The 19,234-nt window shown below is 44.1% G+C and overlaps 1 protein-coding gene across 1 annotated transcript in view; it reads left to right on the forward strand.

Annotated features, from left to right (window-relative positions):
* camk1b (calcium/calmodulin-dependent protein kinase Ib) overlaps window positions 1–15,787 on the forward strand; it is a 41,533-nt gene extending 25,746 nt beyond the window's left edge. Inside the window, exons 4-12 of the mRNA XM_080846656.1 lie at window positions 6,450–6,524; window positions 9,045–9,183; window positions 9,925–10,051; window positions 10,725–10,800; window positions 11,231–11,343; window positions 11,699–11,777; window positions 12,213–12,300; window positions 12,637–12,802; window positions 13,030–15,787. Of these exons, the coding sequence (XP_080702782.1) occupies window positions 6,450–6,524; window positions 9,045–9,183; window positions 9,925–10,051; window positions 10,725–10,800; window positions 11,231–11,343; window positions 11,699–11,777; window positions 12,213–12,300; window positions 12,637–12,802; window positions 13,030–13,133 (967 nt within the window). The 3' untranslated portion in view covers window positions 13,134–15,787. The remainder of the gene's footprint in view (window positions 1–6,449; window positions 6,525–9,044; window positions 9,184–9,924; window positions 10,052–10,724; window positions 10,801–11,230; window positions 11,344–11,698; window positions 11,778–12,212; window positions 12,301–12,636; window positions 12,803–13,029) is intronic.
* The last annotated feature ends 3,447 nt before the right edge of the window (window positions 15,788–19,234 follow it).

The raw sequence follows: 19,234 nt of genomic DNA on the forward strand, positions 1-19,234 counted from the left end.
ACAAAGACACAGAGAAAGATGAGTGGAAATCCTTTGTTGTGATAGAAAAGGAGCAGAAGGAGATGAACGTCCTTATTCTGCACACACACACACAAAGAGAGGGAGAGAGAGAGAGACGGAGAGAGAGATAGAGGGGGAGAGAGAGAGAAACAGAGAGAGAGAGATGGAGAGAGAAATGGAGAGAGAGAGACGGAGAGAGAGATAGAGGGGGAGAGAGAGAGAAACAGAGAGAGAGAGATGGAGAGAGAGAGACGGAGAGAGAGGGACGGAGAGAGAGATAGAGGGGGAGAGAGAGAGAAACAGAGAGAGAGAGATGGAGAGAGAGAGACGGAGAGTGAGAGACAAGAGACAGAAAGGCTGGTTCTAGTGGAGCTCATTTGGGCAGGACTGGGGCTGCGGGCTGTCTGAGCCTGAGCGGTGGGGGGGTAACGCAGCGCTTCAGAGCCGACTCTCTGAGCAGATGGTTCCGAGGCGACGATGCGACTTGTGTTGAGTCAAAAAGTCGAGCAAACTGCTCTCCGCAGCCAATTACTAGTGGCAGCATATGCTGTGTTACATCACAAGGCCCCTGCCAAACAAAAACAGCCCGTGGGAAAAGAAGTGGTTAGTCACTGTGGTTGCGTCACTCAAGTGGTTACGTTGAGGGTAAGAGAAGTTATTAAGGCACAGGAGATGATATCAGAAAAGCGCTCAAGATTTCTTCTTTCTCAGTGCTTGGTGGAGGCTTGGTTTTTGCTCTCCTGTGGAAAGACATTAGCATGCTATTGTTTTAGAGTTCACTTCATTAGCTTGGCCAGGCTCTTTTTGCGCGCAGGGTAAATACATTTTTTACAGCAGTAATTAAATCAGCAGGCTTTTGAAACCTCCCTGTATCCCCTGCTTCACTGTTGAGACCCAGCCAGTCGTAATGGCTGGTGAGCTTTTTCAATCTCGGCACACGAGTGTGTGAAGCCAGAAAACACACAGACACACACAGTCACTCATCCACACAGACAAACACACACACTCACACACACACACACACACACACAAACAGATAAAACAAACCCTTGTCTTGTGAGTGTGCTGCTTTAAAGAGCTCACAGGTGATTTATTGCTAATGCAAGATGTTGTGCTACACACACACACACACACACACACACACACACACACACACACACACACACGCACTCTTGACACCCCAGTTGCGGCTGGCAACATCTGGAACTTATTCAGTTGTGCTAATGAGAGGATGATAGAGCCCTTTCCCCCTTAGTCTGCGTTGAATGTGATTGAGGATTGAACTTTGGAACCTATGGTGTGTGTGTGTGTGTGTGTGTGTGTGTGTGTGTGTGTGTCTGTGTCTGTGTGTGTGTGTGTGTCTGTGTCTGTGTGTGTGTGTGTGTGTGTGTGTGTGTGAGAGAGAGAGAGAGAGATCCTGGCAGAGGGCATGGGCCCAGTTGGGATGTTTATGCCACACTGCCTTTATTATCCTCATCAGTCACCTGTGTCAGTGTGCCTTCTGCCATCCCACGCCCCGTCCCTTCTGTCTCTCCCAAAACCTCCAGATCCACCTTGCTCTAAGGCATCACTCATCCTTCTGCTCATCCCTACCACACTACAACCAAAATACATTTTCACTTGGTCACATGTGACTCATGTTCCTCATATCATTAACAGTTGAGCTTGATTACGGAGGAAGTCATTGACGATAGAATAGGTTGCAGAAAGTGATTAATCCTGTGGGTTAAAGGGAGTTTAACTTCAGCGAAGGATCCTGAAATTATAATGAAGACACCTTGTGGTGAGCAAAATTACTGCAAGCATTGACACACCAACAATGTTACCCGTCCAGAAGGACAAGAATGGCTTTACACACTCTGGGCCGTAGTCTAAAAGGGCAACGAGCTGTGCCTCACACTCATGACGTAATGAGTCCATAAATGGTGCAACATCAAAGGCAGCCAAGGCGGGTCGAGAAGAATTGTTATTTGTTGTTATTGTTATTCACTCATAGAATGCAACAGGCGCAGTAAGCCTTTGTAAGACAGGTGAAATTGCATATTCATTTGTGGGTGTGGTGATGAATTTGTGTCTTATTAGCCAATCATTTTGACAGGACGTCTGACGTGCTGCTGTGATAAGCCCTTGTTCACTTGTCGAGCAGACATCAGTTCATGGTATGAAGATATTTAAACTGTTAAATTGTCATTGTGAAAGGATTATATATGTTGAGTTCACAAAAGCTGCACATTAGTTAACATATAGGCCTATGGGCCTAATACATGCATTAAAAGCAAGCTACAGAAATTATGTTAGGGACATTTTTTATATGTAAATGTGCTTATCAATTGATAAACCAAAAACATGAACTAAACAAAATATGTTACCAAATTTGACATAGGCTATGTAACTACACTCTACACCGGAATAATCCAGTAGAAATAATCCAATAGAAATAATCCAGTAGTCTATCATTCATCAGGGATTTTATGCACCACAAAAAAGTTTTTACCATTCAAAAATACCATACCGTCTCTCAGTATAGTGGCAATGAAGATAGGCCTAAATGAGAAGGAGCGCAATTTCTCTGTCTACAAATGAAATATTTCCACAAAATATTTGTCTCATTTTCACTGTTCATTAGGTGTGTTTTGTTGCAAACATATGCTACCGAAACTAATTTATAAATTGACATTCCACAGCAAGTTCAGTAATATTGCTTGGTTTAGTAACACCAACCACATAGATCTGTTTTTTTAGTCATCGTAATGAATCAAGGTAGATGCCGTTTCCAAAGTCTCCTAATATTATTTTAATTACTGCTTGTTTTATTGTTGTTGGATTAATCACTTTGCGTTTCATGGACATCTGAAAAGCATTACATTATTGTGAGTCACTCCATGGAAAGAATTGTTGTTGTGGGATCAATACTTTTCTATTGTTTTTCCGTTGGTCAGTGACTGGGACTGTTTTGCCATTAAATTGCGAGTATTTCGATATTTTGCAAAGAAATTCTTTGAGGATGACCTTAAATGATTGGCCAATTTAGTAATGGGGTGCTCAATGTTATGCTATCAAGCTGTGTACAGTTTACATTAGATGCACCTGCCAGACCTGAATAACCAAGACGCAGGTTACATTTCAAAGAAGGAAGTGGTAGAACACCTTCCTCATAACAATTTCCATGGAAGCCCTTTTTGATCAGACACATCCAAGTAAGGCGTCGGCCCACCCTGGAAACCCTCCGGTTTGTGCACATGTTATGAAATTACCAAATGAATGTGCCCTAGTAATCAAAATAGCTCAACGCGATGCCCTTCTTTGTTGCACTTAAGACAGGTATGCATATATTAAATTAGGGCCCTTTAGAACAGGGGTTCTTGTGGTTTGGTATTGGGAACAATGCTCTTTTGCCTTCTCCAACAGAGCACTTACTGTGTTGAAGTCCTGTGCTTTACTTAGATGATCACAAGGTTAGTATGTTAAGGCTTTCTTGTTTTGCACTGATACGGTTTAGAACTGGTCCACTCGTCTATTGAATAAGGTGATAAAAACCTTGTCTCGTCAGTTTTGCAAGTGCATAAAGACTATGATCGGGGGCCTGCTACAACCCTTCAAAGGGTCTGTGTAGAGTGTGGCACTCCTTATTAAAGCTGGATGGGGTGTGACTGCCATTGTGTGTAAGGTCAGTGCGGTTTGTAGACAGATATAGCTTTTTCAGTATTCTCTCTCTTACAGTGGCGTAACGTAGTTACGACGGGCCCAGGTGCAGGCTATTATGACGGGCCCTAGTCAGTGGAGTAAGGCAGTGGTTCCCAAACATTTTACTGTCCTGTACCCTTTTTACATGTTTGTAACCACTGCTGCTGCCACGCCCCCTCCCCCCGTACGCATATTCTGCCTACAACTCTTGAAACGGTGAAATGATCAGGGCAGTTCACTAACCACCGTCGCCGCCACGCTCCCTCCCCCCGCGCACATATTCCATGCTGTGATTTTTTTTCGCTGAATATGGTTCTACATCAGTATTTTGGCAATGCGTCTTGGCTATTCATACTATTTAGATTGACATACAGTGCCCTCCACAATTATTGGCACCCTTAGTGAATGTGACCAAAACAGGCTATGAAAAAATATGTCCTTATTGTTTATCCTCTTGGTCTTTCACTCAAAATATTCACAAAATCCTACCTTTTCATTGAAGTAAAATTATTGAAAGAAATGTTTTTTTTTTTACATTAAATAAATATTATGCTCCAAAACAGGTATGCCACAATGATTGGCACCCCTTAATTTAATGTAATGTTTTGAGCAGCCTCCCTTTGCCAAGATAACAGCTCTGAGTCTTTTCCTATAATGCATGATGAGGGTACAGGCCCCCTAGACCCACAGGTGCCAGGTACGACCGCACCTGTTGCACCCCCTATAGTTACGCCCCTGCTCTCTCACCACCTCTGTGATGGTGATAAAACACTTTTGCTTGCTAGCTCCATGTTGTGTCAGTGTCCCACCCAGATGCCGCTGCTTACCCTAATGCTGAATACCCTAATGCTGCTTACCCTAATGCTGCCTACCCTAATGCTGAAAACCCTAATGCTGCTTACCCTAATGCTGAATACCCTAATGCTGCTTACCCTAATGCTGAATACCCTAATGCTGCTTACCCTAATGCTGCTTACCCTAATGCTGCTTACCCTAATGCTGCTTACCCTAATGCTGAATACCCTAATGCTGCTTACCCTAATGCTGAATACCCTAATGCTGCTTACCCTAATGCTGAATACCCTAATGCTGCTTACCCTAATGCTGCTTACTCTAATGCTGAATACCCTAATGCTGAATACCCTAATGCTGAATACCCTAATGCTGAATACCCTAATGCTGAATACCCTAATGCTGCTTACCCTAATGCTGAATACCCTAATGCTGCTTACCCTAATGCTGCTTACCCTAATGCTGCTTACCCTAATGCTGCTTACCCTAATGCTGAATACCGAATTCACTGAATGAGGCTTTAATAATGTCCTACCGTCTTTTTGTGCATCCGAAGGCCCGCCCTCGTGTTACAATCGGGTTAATGCCCCGTGTCCATTAGTTCCAGTTAGGCTTTGCCTGTGTGTTGTTGGATTGAGGCTAACCGCCCCCTCCCAGCTTCCCTGTGCTGCGTGCTGCTACTGTGTTTGCTGATCCTGCCGATGAGTCACGCCAAACGCCACGGCTGGCCTTGTGCAGGTGCGTGCTTATCCTGTAACGCCACAGCGCCCAAGCCTTGAGTAGTAGGTCATTCCTGGTTGGGGTTCTTTATGTGTGTGTGTGTGTGTGTGTGTGTGTGTGTGTGTGTGTGTGTGTGTGTGTGTGTGTGTGTGTGTGTGTGTGTGTGTGTGTGTGTGTGTGTGTGTGTGTGTGTGCTCTACCTATGCTGTGGGGAGGGGCTGGGTTGTGTGGGGGCGAGAACAGGACCGTTGAAAGGACTCTGTGGAGGGGGATGGAATGAGTGGGTGAGCTTTGGCTTGAAAAAGAAGAATGGAATAGAAAAAGTATGAAATAGGAGAAAGAAGAAAATAATAAAACAGTGGGGTTTGCGGTGACTCACCTCAGCTCCCATCCTCCGCCAAGCTGTCGTGCCTCACGGGGGCGTTGCAACGTGCCGCACAGCCAATTAGAGCCCCCGTGTGTGTGTGTGTGTGTGTGTGTGTGTGTGTGTTTTTCTCTCTCTGTCTCTCTCTCTCTCTCTCTCTCTCTCTCCCTGTGCACCACAGAAAAGTACAAGAAACTCGCTTTCTCCCCTCCGTCTCTACTTAACTTTTCTAATTTGTTTGTCATCACTGTGGAGAGTATAAGCAGTTCACATAATGTCCTCTTAAGAATCATTGTGTGCCCATATCCTGGACTGCAGTTTCAGTTCTCATTCAGTTCTTGGTTCAAACATAGAACAGTTCCTATTTGATCTGCTTACTTTCTAAGTAGATCCATGTCGTCCTTGTCTTGGCCTGTCTGGTAGCACCCAGTAGATGCTAGCACTGTCTCCACACTGAGCCCCGTCATCTTGAGACATGTGGCCACTGTCTTGGCTTGGTGCAGAGAAAAAATGTCCTGCCTGCAGTGGGAAGTTGATCCACGAGCTGCCCAGCCCTTCCCTTTCACTTTCCCCGCTTAAGATCACCTATGTCTGGGCACGATGGAGCCCAGTTTGGTGGGGTGTGTGTGTGGGGGGGGGGACTGTGGAGCAGACATGGAACAATTGATGGCCGTGTTCGGATTTAGTGCAGAGCACACTGGAAATGTTTATTCAGGTCAACTTGATAAAGAGGCCAAGAGCTGGCAGGCTTGTTGTGGGAGCAGCACTTTACACCAGGCTGTAAATAAAATTGGCCATTCTTCTGCCATTCTTTTGTGCTCAGCATGCATTTGGTCTGACTGATGGATTTTTATTTGTTGTCTCTCTCTTTCTTTTTACCCCTCTCCAGGATTAAACATGCCAACATTGTTACCCTGGAGGATATTTTCGAGAACAAGTCGCACCTCTACCTTATCATGCAGTTGTGAGTATCACTTTTCCTGTGTGAGAAGCTAAGCTCTTTCTCCCCTTGCTTTTCTCAGAAGCTCTCTGAACACATCTTCTCCAGTGCAACGTCAGGTTTCTCTGTCTACATTGTACATTGTACTGTTCTCTGTCTGCTAACCAAAACTGCCGTACCTTCTTCTCAACATACATCATCCTCAAGTCTTAAACTCTAACTGCGATATCTGTTTTAGAGGATTAGCACATGATCAGTTTGTGCTTGAGAGCGTTTCTCTGTTTAAACTCGCTGATAATAAATGAACACCCTTTTTCTAAATGGAGTTTTTTTTTTTTATTGACCTCTTCACAAAACTCATTTAACTTGGTGCTGCCGTGAGTAGAGGACCGTAAGTAAGTCAGGGGGTTTGGTATTGTTACGTTAGCGATTAGCTGTTCTCCACATCCTGGACCAGTCTGCTGTGGCAGTCTTATAAACAGAATGGGGGCTTGAACAGAGAGACAGATGGCTTTGAGTCTGATCCTGGCCGTGAACAGGTGGTTGTCAGTGTGCCACACTTCATTAGAGATGCCAACTTTGGGCCAATGTTTCTCTCTTGGAAAAAGCAAGAAAGTATGAAGGCCATTCCACTACCACACTGTTTCACACACGCCACACTTCTGTTTTAAAGAGCCTGTTTGTTTTCTCTCTTCCTACCAGGGCTAGTTTAACACATTTGTGTTACAGAAATCAGATTCCAAAAGCTGGTGGTCTGTTTTATAAAGGGGGGGGGGGGGGTTCTGCGCTCTCCATTAAAGTCAGAAGAAAATAAACAACTCTGTGATCGCTGTATGTCACACCACCAGGCACGAGGCTAGAGTGTTCTTAAGTCTCAGTATGTGGTGTGTATTGCGTGTGTGTGTATGAGTGTCAAGTTCTTTTGTATCATCATAATTCAGTCAGGTGAGCATAGCTTGGGGTCCTTTGCAACCCACTGCCTTCGCTCCCTAGTGGATGGAAGCACAGAGTGGGGGAGAGGAAGAGAAAGAAAGAAAGAGAGAGAAAAAAAGCGAGTGATGGAGAGAAAACGATACAGAGATGGGGAGTAGATTAGACTCCCCACAGAGATTTCTCCCACGCTGAATGTCACCCACGATTAATTACACATGTGCCTGAAAGGCCTCCGTATTGTTTGTTCTGCGTGGGAATCACTGTAAAGGCAGTGGCATGGGCGAGGAGAGGAGAGGAGAGGAGAGGAGAGGTGAGGCTGGGCTCATGGCGAGATCACTGCTGAGCTCCATGAGATTATGCCCACACCTGCAGTCTGCTGTCCACCAGCCACACTTAAATGTCACTGAAGGGGTGCAGAGGGAAAGAGCGAAAGGGGGAGAGAGAGAACAGAGATAGAGAAAGAAAGAGGGAGAAAGAGTGTTGTGTGTATTTGGGAAAGGGTGGTATTTAATCATTGAGGGGGTGGCTGTTCAACATAACAAGGTCAGTATCACCTTGCTAGCTGCGATAACCGTGAAACAAAGCCACAAAATAGAGGTGAGTTTTAACACGCCAACCCACCTCTTGCCCTCTCCTCTCCTCTCCTCTCCTCTCCTCTCCTTTCCTTTCCTCACCTCTCCTCTCCTTGCCTCTCCTCTCCTCTCCTCCTCCTCTCATCCCCTCTCCTTTCCTCTCTTCACCTCTCCTCTCCTCTCCTCTTCTTTCCTCTCCTTGCCTCTCCTCTTCTCCTCCTCCTCTCCTCTCCTTTCCTCTCCTCTCCTCTCCTCTCCTCTCTTTTCCTCTCCTCTCCTCTCCTCTCCTCTCCTCTCCTCTCTTCTTTTGGTTTAAGCAGCACCCTGCCATATGGTGCCAGTGGCAGGGATGGAGGCTTTGGGCTCAGCGCGTAACCGGCGCAGGCCAGCTTTCATCTCCGTCAGGGATCCGCCCTGCCGCCTCATGCTTCACATGTCTCCTCCGACCCCCGGCTCTCCTTCTCCCTCTCCCTCTCCCCTTACACGTTCATTATGTTCCGTGCAGGCAGCAAGCACAGCCAACCAGCAAGAGGGATCACATCATGAGTGACCTCCAGGCCCACAGGGTCGTTGTCTCCCATGTTTGAGCTTTGGTTTTCATTTTCAAGTTTTATTTTTATTTGTGAATTGTGAAATGCTGTGTGAGAATATTTTCAGTTGCCAGACTGCATTTTTTAAAAGGTCTTTCTTAACTAGCTATGTCTGGTGATAAACAAGTCTGTTTTTGCTCAAAAGAGGAAAGATAGTATTTCTAAAAGTGAGAAAGGCCTCCTCCTAGTGGAGAAGACACAGTTATTTATCTAGTCTGTGTTCATGTCAAGAGATAGAAAGATGGCGAGCTAGAGATAGAGAGAGAGATAAATATAGATAGATAGCGATAAAGATAGATAGATAGAGATAAAGATAGAGACAGATAGATAGAAATATGGATAGAGAGAGATGGAGAGCTAGAGAGATAAAGATAGATAGATAGATAGATAGAGACAGAGAGAGAGTAGATGGAAGCGGGTTTGAATATAAAACAGATTGTCCTTGGCAGGGTGTCTGGAGGGGAGCTGTTTGACCGGATTGTGGAGAAAGGATTCTACACCGAGAAGGACGCCAGCAAACTCATTCAGCAGATTCTGGACGCCGTGAAGTACCTTCATGACATGGGCATTGTGCATCGCGACCTCAAGGTAAACTCCTAAGGGCGTTCAGCCACCTCAAGCTAAGGAGAGAGGGAACCAGTGAGTCAATGAAAGCAGAGGAGGATAACATGGGATAGACAAACTAGAAAAACAAGTAGAATCACCCAGTGCTGAAGACATTGCTAAGTGTGGTGTTTTTATACAGAGGATATGTCTGTGTGACTGATTAGCAGAGAACTTATTACATTATGCAATGTAGCACTTTGCTGTTTGTTTCCTTGTCCGAGGCGTAGAGGGCCTGACTAAATTATGCTCATTACTCTCCCACCCCACTAATGAGCTCGTTTGTGTACAGGCGGTGCGGTGAAGTATGCATAGATTGATCCTCACATCGGATAGCTAATTAAGTAGTCTGAGGAGTATGTTGTGAGGGAGAGAAAAAGAGACTGATGGGGTGAAAGGAAAAACCAACAGAAATAGAGTTACAGAAAGAGAGAGAAAGAGAAAACATGTATGGTTAGAAAAGCTTGAGAGAGCAGAGGCTGATATTCCTAGGACACTGACTGACTAGGAGGCAGAAGAGAAAGAGAGAGAGTGGTGTGGGGTGCTTGGAAAAAAGAAGAGAGTAAGAGAGGAGGAAAGAAAGGGGAAGCAAGGGAGAGAAAGATTCAAAAGAAGAGATAAGGCTTGGGAGTAGAGGCTGGTAATTCATGACTGTGTGTTCAGCCGTGGAGGAGACCAGCCTTGGAGGTCCGCCTCAGCCTGACCCTGTGGTGTTTCTTCCCACAGCCTGAGAACCTGCTCTATTACAGCATGGACGAGGACTCCAAGATCATGATCAGCGACTTCGGTCTGTCCAAGATCGAGGGCTCGGGCAGCGTCATGTCCACAGCATGTGGTACCCCAGGATACGTAGGTACGGAGCAGAGGGCCGCCGGCCAATGTCAACTCAATGTCCAACACATCACAAACACACACACACACATGCACACACACACAGTCCCTCTCAATCTCTCTTTCACTCACGCCCTCACTCACTCACACACACACACACACACACACAGACCTACACACTCCTACACACCCAAAGTAATTATCTTGTAAGATAATATCAGTGGATCAAACAGTGCACTTAACCATGTAATGGACACCTAGTTCTATACTTGGTGGGGGAGAGTATATGGTAATAACTATCTTACCCAAGAATGAGATCAAAATACAGGCTTAAATGATCGCTCAGATTAAGAGAAGTGTGCTGTTTGTAAGCCCATATCGGATATTCCCCAAGATCTGCTATGCAGCGTTTAACGTTAAAACGATGTTGATTCACCAGAGCGATACAAGCTAACGAGCTTTGTATCCATGCATAGATAGGGGTCATAAGAGATGGAGTGTGTTGTGAAGAGCACCTCGAGGGGTCATAGTAAACAGCCATTGTTTTCGGAGAGAGCCTGATTCAGGCAGCAGCATGCCTGCCAGCTAAGAAAACCCAGAGCAGCCTGTGACCAATCGAAGTGAAGAACCGTGCGAATTCAGATATGAAAATAATGTGAGTGTGTGTGTGTGTGTGTGTGTGTGTTGTTTGGCAGCTCCTGAGGTCCTGGCCCAGAAACCATACAGCAAGGCGGTGGACTGCTGGTCCATCGGAGTGATCGCATACATTCTGTGAGAACTAATCTTTCCTCTCTCCTCTCTCCTCTCTCCTCATCTCGCTTCTCTCCTCCTCTCTCCTCATCTTGCCTCTGTCCTCCTCTCTCCTTCTCCCTGAGGGCTCTCGTGGTAGGCCTTCGTGTTCGTGCAGCAGCTCTGTTCTCTCCTCCTCTCCTGCTCGTTCAAACTGAAGTCCTTTTGAGCTCAAGGCCCTTGTTGTTATTATTGTTTGTAGCTGGTGCTCTCACACAAATGAGTTTTCTTAAACGAGCCTTCTGATTAATTTGAACTAATTAGGTTTCACATAAGTTTAAGGGTTCCACAGTGGTCTGTACAGAGGTGGTCTGAAGGGTTTCTGTGTGTACTGCCTTCAGGACAAAATGATCTTCTGAGAGAATGGTGTTGCTCCACTTCATTGTTTTAATGGGTTTTGTCCTCCTTGTAGTCTCTGTGGATACCCTCCCTTCTACGATGAGAACGATGCCAAGCTGTTTGAACAGATCCTCAAGGCGGAGTATGAGTTTGATTCTCCGTACTGGGATGACATCTCCGATTCAGGTAGTGTTCTTCACACACACACACACGCACACGCACACACACACACACACACACACACACACATTAAGGTCTTTGTAGGCCAATATCAATTAGGGGTTATTTTTCTAAACTTGTCAGCAGTTTCATGTTACTGGAAAAGCTTCCTCTGGATTTTTGCTATTTTGATCCCTCGTCCAACTGTTTTTCTTCGAGATTAACATTAATGTTCTTAGTAGGCTCAGGACACCACTGCAGAAATGAATACTGATAACATCTGAGAAGCAGAATCATTCTTCTTTGTCTTTGTGTTTGCATAGCCATTCATGTAGCAGTTGAAAGTGCAGCTTCTGAGCTGTGCATGACGTTCTGTTTGCAGCTAAAGATTTCATCGTCCATCTGATGGAAAAGGACCCCAGAGGCCGCTACACATGTGACCAGGCCCTTCAGCATCCCTGGTATGGACCTGTAACCTCATCCCCTACCAAACACAGACACAGACACAGACACAGACACAGACACAGACACAGACACAGACACAGACACAGACACAGACACAGACACAGACACAGACACAGACACAGACACAGACACAGACACAGACACAGACACAGACACAGACACAGACACAGACACAGACACAGACACAGCAGGGCCATTCTTCATTCACTTCTCACCACAGTGCCTTATGTAACTCCAGTGATTTATGGCATGTGGGGCCGTTAATTGTTTATGGTCAGAGAGTCAGCTTGGGCTGTCTGTGAGATGAATTAAAATCCGATCCCAAGATTTGGCCATCATATTTGCGGCTACTGCTTCTCCCCCCCTCTGGGAGGAGGTGTGTGTGTTTTTGAAGGGCCCATTAGTCCTAATATTGCCTCTCGCCTCCACAGGATTGCTGGAGACACGGCTCTGGACAAGAATATCCACGAGTCTGTCAGTGCCCAGATCAAGAAGAACTTTGCCAAAAGCAAATGGAAGGTAAGGGTCTCTCCTCCTGCCTCTGCTGCTCCACCGGGCCTCCAGGCATGTCAGTGTAGTGTGCTTACTGAGGCATAATGAGAGCACAGTGTGACTGTTATCATCACTGGAGAAAGAGCATATGAAGTGCTCTCCCACTGCATTATTTACTGCCAGCAATGGGCGCTATAAAAGGAGGGTCCATATTGGAATCAAACCCCATGACAGGCCTTGCCATTCGAAGCACCAGTCTTCCCCCCCCAGCTGAGTTTTGGAAGTGCTAGTAGCTGGTAAAATGGTAAAAGGATGTGAGGGCCAAAGCCCAGTGTACTCAGAGTCCCCCTGTGCCGTCCACAGCAAGCCTTCAACGCCACGGCGGTGGTGCGGCACATGCGGCGCCTGCAGCTGGGCTGCAGCCAGGAGGGCCCCAGCCAACCCAGTCTGCCCAGCCCCTGCCACGGACACCAGCTCCTGCCGGAGCGGGACGAGGAGGAGGAGGAGGAGGAGGAGGTGGAGCAGAGTGGTGAGGGCACATCTTCACCTAGTCTCACTCTAGTCTGTGTCAATCTGTTAACTTTGTGGTCTTGTGATGAATTTCAGCTAAAGCTAAAGCTAAATTGAAATAAGTCAGTGGATTCAGGCCCATCACTAGCTAAGCTGCAGATTTTCTGTATTTTGAATGATTTAGTTTTCATCATCCCTGCTGAGGCTGTGGAGTGTGTTAATGTCTCTCTCTCTATCTCTAACCAGAGGCCCAGTGTGAGGGGGGCTGTTCTGGGGCAGCCGGTGATGAGGCGGAGTGCGACCCCCTGCAGAACTGCACCTACCGCTGCCACCCCACCAGCCGCGTGTAAGCGCAGCGCCGCACTGTGCCGCCCCAGCCAAACGACCTCAGACTGTCCCTGTTTCGATTCACTGGAGCCCGACACCAATCCCCAGTCTGGCCAGGAATATGGAGTTGTTCCAGCGACCCGCCACCAGGGAGCGCTGCTGTGTAAAGAATCCAGGGTTGGGGAGGAAAGGGACACGCGAATAGAGGGAGTCACTTTAGGCCGACAGAGGAGGAGGAGGAGGAGGAGAGCGCTGACACAGCGTGGAGAGATGAAGAGAGAGGGAGAGAGGGGAGGAGATGTGTTTCTCAAGTGGGAGGTGGACAGAGCGTGGACGTTGTTTTACTCATCCTTTAAAAATGGTCTTCTGTCTCCATCTCGATATTTCTATATGCAGTATAGTGTTTTCATCTGTTTCTTCTGTTCCCAAACAAACAAATGCTCTCTTTCTTTTTCTACTGGCAAACAAAGGCCCTGGCTTTACCCTTGTACCTCAATCATTGGATAAGCTTTACTTTACTGTAGGAAGGTGGATGTTCCAATGCAGATCATTTGGAAAGATAAGACATGATTCTGCATGAATATTGCCTCTTTACTTATAGGTTCACACATTCTTCTGAGCACTGATTATGTGATTGTCCAAGCAATTCTTAAGTTTTATTATTATTATTATTATTATTATTATTATGTGATTGCGCAAGCAGTTGACACCTTTGTAAGTCACTTTGGAGCAGAGGAGTGTCTGCTAAATACTCAACTTCTAGTGATATGCTGAGGATCTGCATTTTGTTTGATTCAGTGGTCTTCACCAAGAAAGGTATATGTTTTTAGTGGTATGCTGAGGATGTGAATTTGGAAGGCCTCGAGTTTCTGTCATTATAAACATTCAAACAAGGTTGCGAGGTTGATTAAGTAAAATGTTTTTAGTGGACCAAGACTTTAGTGGACTAATTCACTAGCATGCCTGGGATGGCTAATTTTGCGAACAATCGCACTTCATATTTTCTTCTGTAGAAGTCAAATTGAACTTCAAGAGAGCAAAGGCAGATGGTTTGAGGCCCAGATCAGATTTTAATTTACAATACTGTTCATTACAGTAATGTTAGTCAGCGCACATGTCAACTAAATGTCACTGACACACGTAATAATATTGCTGTCATTTTCATTTATCTACAGAATTCACACATGTGCAGACATAGTTTGCGATTAACAAAATCTACAAGAATACTCAAATAGGTAGCCCTCAAGCCTTCATTAAAGGCATGTATTATTTAACTGATATCAGCTGGTCTTGAGAGGCATTTAGCAGACACTTTTGTCTAAAGTGACCTACAAAACAAATAATTAAAAAAACAACTATATGAACAACAACCACAAAGCATTATGGACGACACCACAAAATGCTTATAACAAAATTGTATATCAGATTAAAATAAAATGAACAATAACTGTAACTGTAATTCTATAAAAATGGTAGGACTTGTAACAAATGTATTAAAATGACAGAAGAGTCATTCCACCACCAAAGTACCACTAAAGAAATGAGTCTTGATTGCCATCTCCTCCTGTGGAGAGAAGGGAAAGACCAAGTAGTCTATTTCTCTCTAGATCTCAATAAGGTGTATTGCACCCAATGACTGGAGACCATCATTTCATTTTGAACATTGACTGATTAATATGTGTATTGTCTGCCGTGTGGGCCACAATGTTAGTGGGTCATTGGTGTTAGGGAATCGCTGCCCTGCGCCTTGTTAGATGATATTTATTGGTCTTCCCACAGGTGGTAGGAGAGTCAAACCTTTCTTTTGTAGGGTGCAGTGTTAACATCCACATAATTGCATAGATAACGGAATGCAATTGCCAACTGCTGCTGCGCAATCACATTTGTATTTTCTTGCAGAAATGCATCTCTAGTTGCAAATTGCAACCTTAGTTTGCATGGGAAAAGCTGGGCGTTCCAAGCAGGTACGAAACATGCATGTATACATTCCTCCTTTATACAGTCTGTGTGGCACATGTTTCTGTCAATGTTAATACATGCGAAAGGATAAAACTAGACTTCTTCCTGTGTCCCTCCAGGAAATTGACATATTTTTCAGCCGTGCTGCATTATCCTGTGTTGGTGTATTGTGTTCTTGCAATACCTCATGTGTTACTTTTATTTGGATCAACCAGCTCAGCTTATCAGACTCTGCAGTGCCTTCAGGATTGCAGTATCAAGTGTTTGTGTGTCTTTTTTGTGTCATTCCAACACAAAGTAGTCTTGTCAAAATGATCTGTATTAAGAAGCAAAAAGTCATCTAAGAGTGCATCAATTTTATCATTGCTTTTAATGTCATTCGGACATGCAAACTGTACTTGTCATTATAGAAGTAGCACTACATAAGCAGCATGTTCACCTGGACACTACAGCAGAGAGCATTTAGCAAGACGGACTATAGAGGCACCCCAGTTCAATCTCAGCCAAACTCCCTACTCATAGGGACAAGGATAATGGAAGACCGTATATTGTAATCATGAGACTATATAGAACCAGTGTAAATATGAAGGGATTTGTCTCCTGTCATCAAACCAAACTGTCCGAAGTTGAAGCCAAGCATGCTCATGTTGTAAGCCTTTCAGACATGTGGTTTTTTATGTTCCTTTGTTGACTGCATTATTTTCATGCTATTTCTCGCGTCCGTAATTCCATTCATGTTTTACACCATTGGTTGTGTATAAATTAAAGAATGTACATGTAGCATCCTCTTGCCTCATTTCCTAATTTCATAGATTTTTGTCATGATGTCGCTCTGTTTCCATGTTTTTTTGTTGCACACATGGCACTGGTGTCCACAGTCGATTCATGGTCATTGTTTTATTCCCATGGCTTCATTCATGTCAGTCAGGTCAGAATGCACTGATACCACTCATGTCCAATGATGAGGAAATGCAAGTCTCGTGATACAAACATCCTTATGTCCAAAAGACAAACACACACATACATGCATACATACATGCATATACCTAAATACACACACATACACTCATAATAACACACACACAAGTACAGCATAGTCTTAGTACGGGTTGCGCGCGCACACACACACACAAATACAACCTAGTCTTAGTATAGGTCGTAAAAGCTGAAATAAGGGCATGTACATCCTGTCCAGTCTTATGGCCTGTTACTCTGGAAACAGCCTCTCAGGCAATCATGGGAAGGATCTCTGTGATCTCTCCCTCTTTGGTGCGATGAGAGAGAGAGAGAGAAGGCTGTAGTCCATAGAGCCACAGGGGAGAAGTTCATCAATAGTCTGGGCTCTTTATTCTGTGTCAGACTGGGTCTAGAAAAGAAAAAGAAAAAACAAACAAAAAAGGTTTTGTGATTCCAAGATTCTGCATGTTAGAAAAAACTAAATGGAAATTGCAAGTGTTGTTTGATATCTTATTTCTGTTTTTAGCACCTTATGATGTATCATTTGCGCTGGTTACTTGTGTGAATGTTAATTTAGTGTGTGTGTGTTGGATATAGTTGGTGATATTGTGAGATTGCTTGGGAATCAGGACCAAGTTCTACCAAATACTACAAAGGGATAATGTTTTAGAGACGTATCATGGTATTATGCCTATACCATCTATATGCACCCAGGTATTTTTGACCATAGAATGAGAGGCGCCTAGATAGCACAATCATTCAATCACAGTCATTTCCCAGTAACATCAGATGAAGGCAGATTGATGAGAGTGCGCTAGCTTACTGGCATTCACTTTAAGAATGTTTAGATATGCACAGCCCCACCTCCAACAAGAAGCTCTCAGTGCGACAGTCCTGAGCTTCTGAAAAACAGTCACGCGTTACCATCAAACTAAGCAAATAGTTTGAAGCGGTGTATGCAGTATCTACTTAATTTTCCTAAAGACTTGAAACTGAATGTATTCAGTAGCCTGATGTTGTGGCCCTTGTTGTGGATACTGTATGCTGGTGTTTTCTTAATGGGCTATGTGAAGCGTGTGTTATGAAGCTTTAGGTGTTGAGGAGCCACCCTAGGCAGGGAAAACAGCATCATCACAAGAAGCAACTTGACTTATCAAGCAAACTGAGCACATTGGTCCTCAAACTCATTTCATAGTCGCTTGGGTGTCACCATCACAAAATACAATAATAATGGATCTGTGTATTCTCTGCAGTGCTTGTGTAAATGGTCAAGTACCCTTAAGAATGATAGTCAGGCTCATTTTAAAGTGATGATTGCCTTGCAAAGCAAGGGTGGTCAACTGTCTTTTTTCGATTGTCAGGGTATTATGATTTGACTTGAATTTGTGGGTTTTGGTCTTGTAACAATATATACATACACCTTGTGGCAGTCTGTGTGGTGTGGTTTGCACTGTATGTGTAAAGATAAGTATGTCTTACATACACAAAGAAATTACTCTATCCAGATAGACCATATAGATATACAGTATATTATTTTTGTCGATATCGATCAGAATTAATTACTTGTCCAAATGTATTTATTTCAGTCTCCATTCAAGAAACAACATATTTTTGCATACTCCGACACGTAGCAAGTTAAACTCTGCAGATGGGAAGGATTTCAGGGCGAAATTCCCCTTAGTTGTTGTGATAAGTGGTAATGAACACTTTAGTAAAGAAATATCTCAGAGCTCACAATCGAGGCCCTTTTGTAATACAACTCCTTACAATGAACAAACACTTAACCTAGTTTAGAGTAATGGGATGGACAGAGAACTGGAGTGTTTCTTCTGCGTCTTTCATTAGATCGTGACATGGACCTCAGACCTTGGTGCTGTTTGTGAACATTTTAAAACACTATAGGCTACTGATGGCAAAACGCTGCAACTGACTTAAATCAGTGGCCCTTTGCATTTCATCTGTTTGATAATGCACAGACTAATTAGAAAAATGCTGACAAATTCTTTGTCGAGAGAACACATTGGAGAACACACAACCTTAGGAGAACACATTGTTTTCACACCACCTTAGGAGAACACTTTGTTTTCACACCACCTTAGGAGAACACTTTGTTTTCACACAACCTTAGGAGAACACTTTGTTTTCACACAACCTTAGGAGAACACTTTGTTTTCACACAACCTTAGGAGAACACTTTGTTTTCACACCACCTTAGGAGAACACTTTGTTTTCACACAACCTTAGGAGAACACTTTGTTCTCACAGCACCTTAGGAGAACACATTGTTTTCACACCACCTTAGGAGAACACTTTGTTTTCACACCACCTTAGGAGAACACTTTGTTCTCACACAACCTTAGGAGAACACATTGTTTTCACACCACCTTAGGAGAACACTTTGTTTTCACACAACCTTAGGAGAACACTTTGTTCTCACACCACCTTAGGAGAACACTTTGTTTTCACACCACCTTAGGAGAACACTTTGTTTTCACACCACCTTAGGAGAACACTTTGTTCTCACACCACCTTAGGAGAACACTTTGTTTTCACACCACCTTAGTACCACCAGTGTCTACCTCTTAGTCTATTCTTCTGAATGCTAATGCTCTGTTTCCCCTATCTCAGTGGTTGAAGCTTGTTAGTGACCATGCCCCCAACCACTCTGTGTGGTAAATGACAAATTATCTTCTCTCTGGCACATCTGCAGCGAGGCGATGGAGGAAAAACGGAGGATGTGCTGAAAAACAGGGAACAGCTCAGGTCAGCAACAGGAGTTACGATGTAACGTTTTCCCTTTTTTTCATTTTGATGAGATTTTTTGATTGATGATTTTTTGATGATTGAACATTAGTAAATTCATTTGTGAATCCTTGCCACCTCAACACCTTCAACAACAACTTTGACTAATCTGAACAATTATGCAAAATAGGATATTAAGGGCTTTCAATCTTTTGGGTGGGTAGTTGATTCCATGCTGGATATTACTAAAGAATTATCAGAATAGTTGCCATTCTGCCCAATGAGCTTGTTTTTAATACAGCTAACATAATAACACTTTAAAAATTGTATTTTAGTTTTACAACTCTGTTTTGTTTCAGCTGTACTGATATCTGTTCAGTATGTTTATACATGATGACATATTTATATGTTAAATATATAGCCTTTAAAAGCTGTTATGAGCTATTATGTATTGATGCAATGCATC

This window comes from Sprattus sprattus, assembly GCF_963457725.1.
Source record: "Sprattus sprattus genome assembly, chromosome: 10".
Taxonomy (NCBI): domain Eukaryota; kingdom Metazoa; phylum Chordata; class Actinopteri; order Clupeiformes; family Clupeidae; genus Sprattus; species Sprattus sprattus.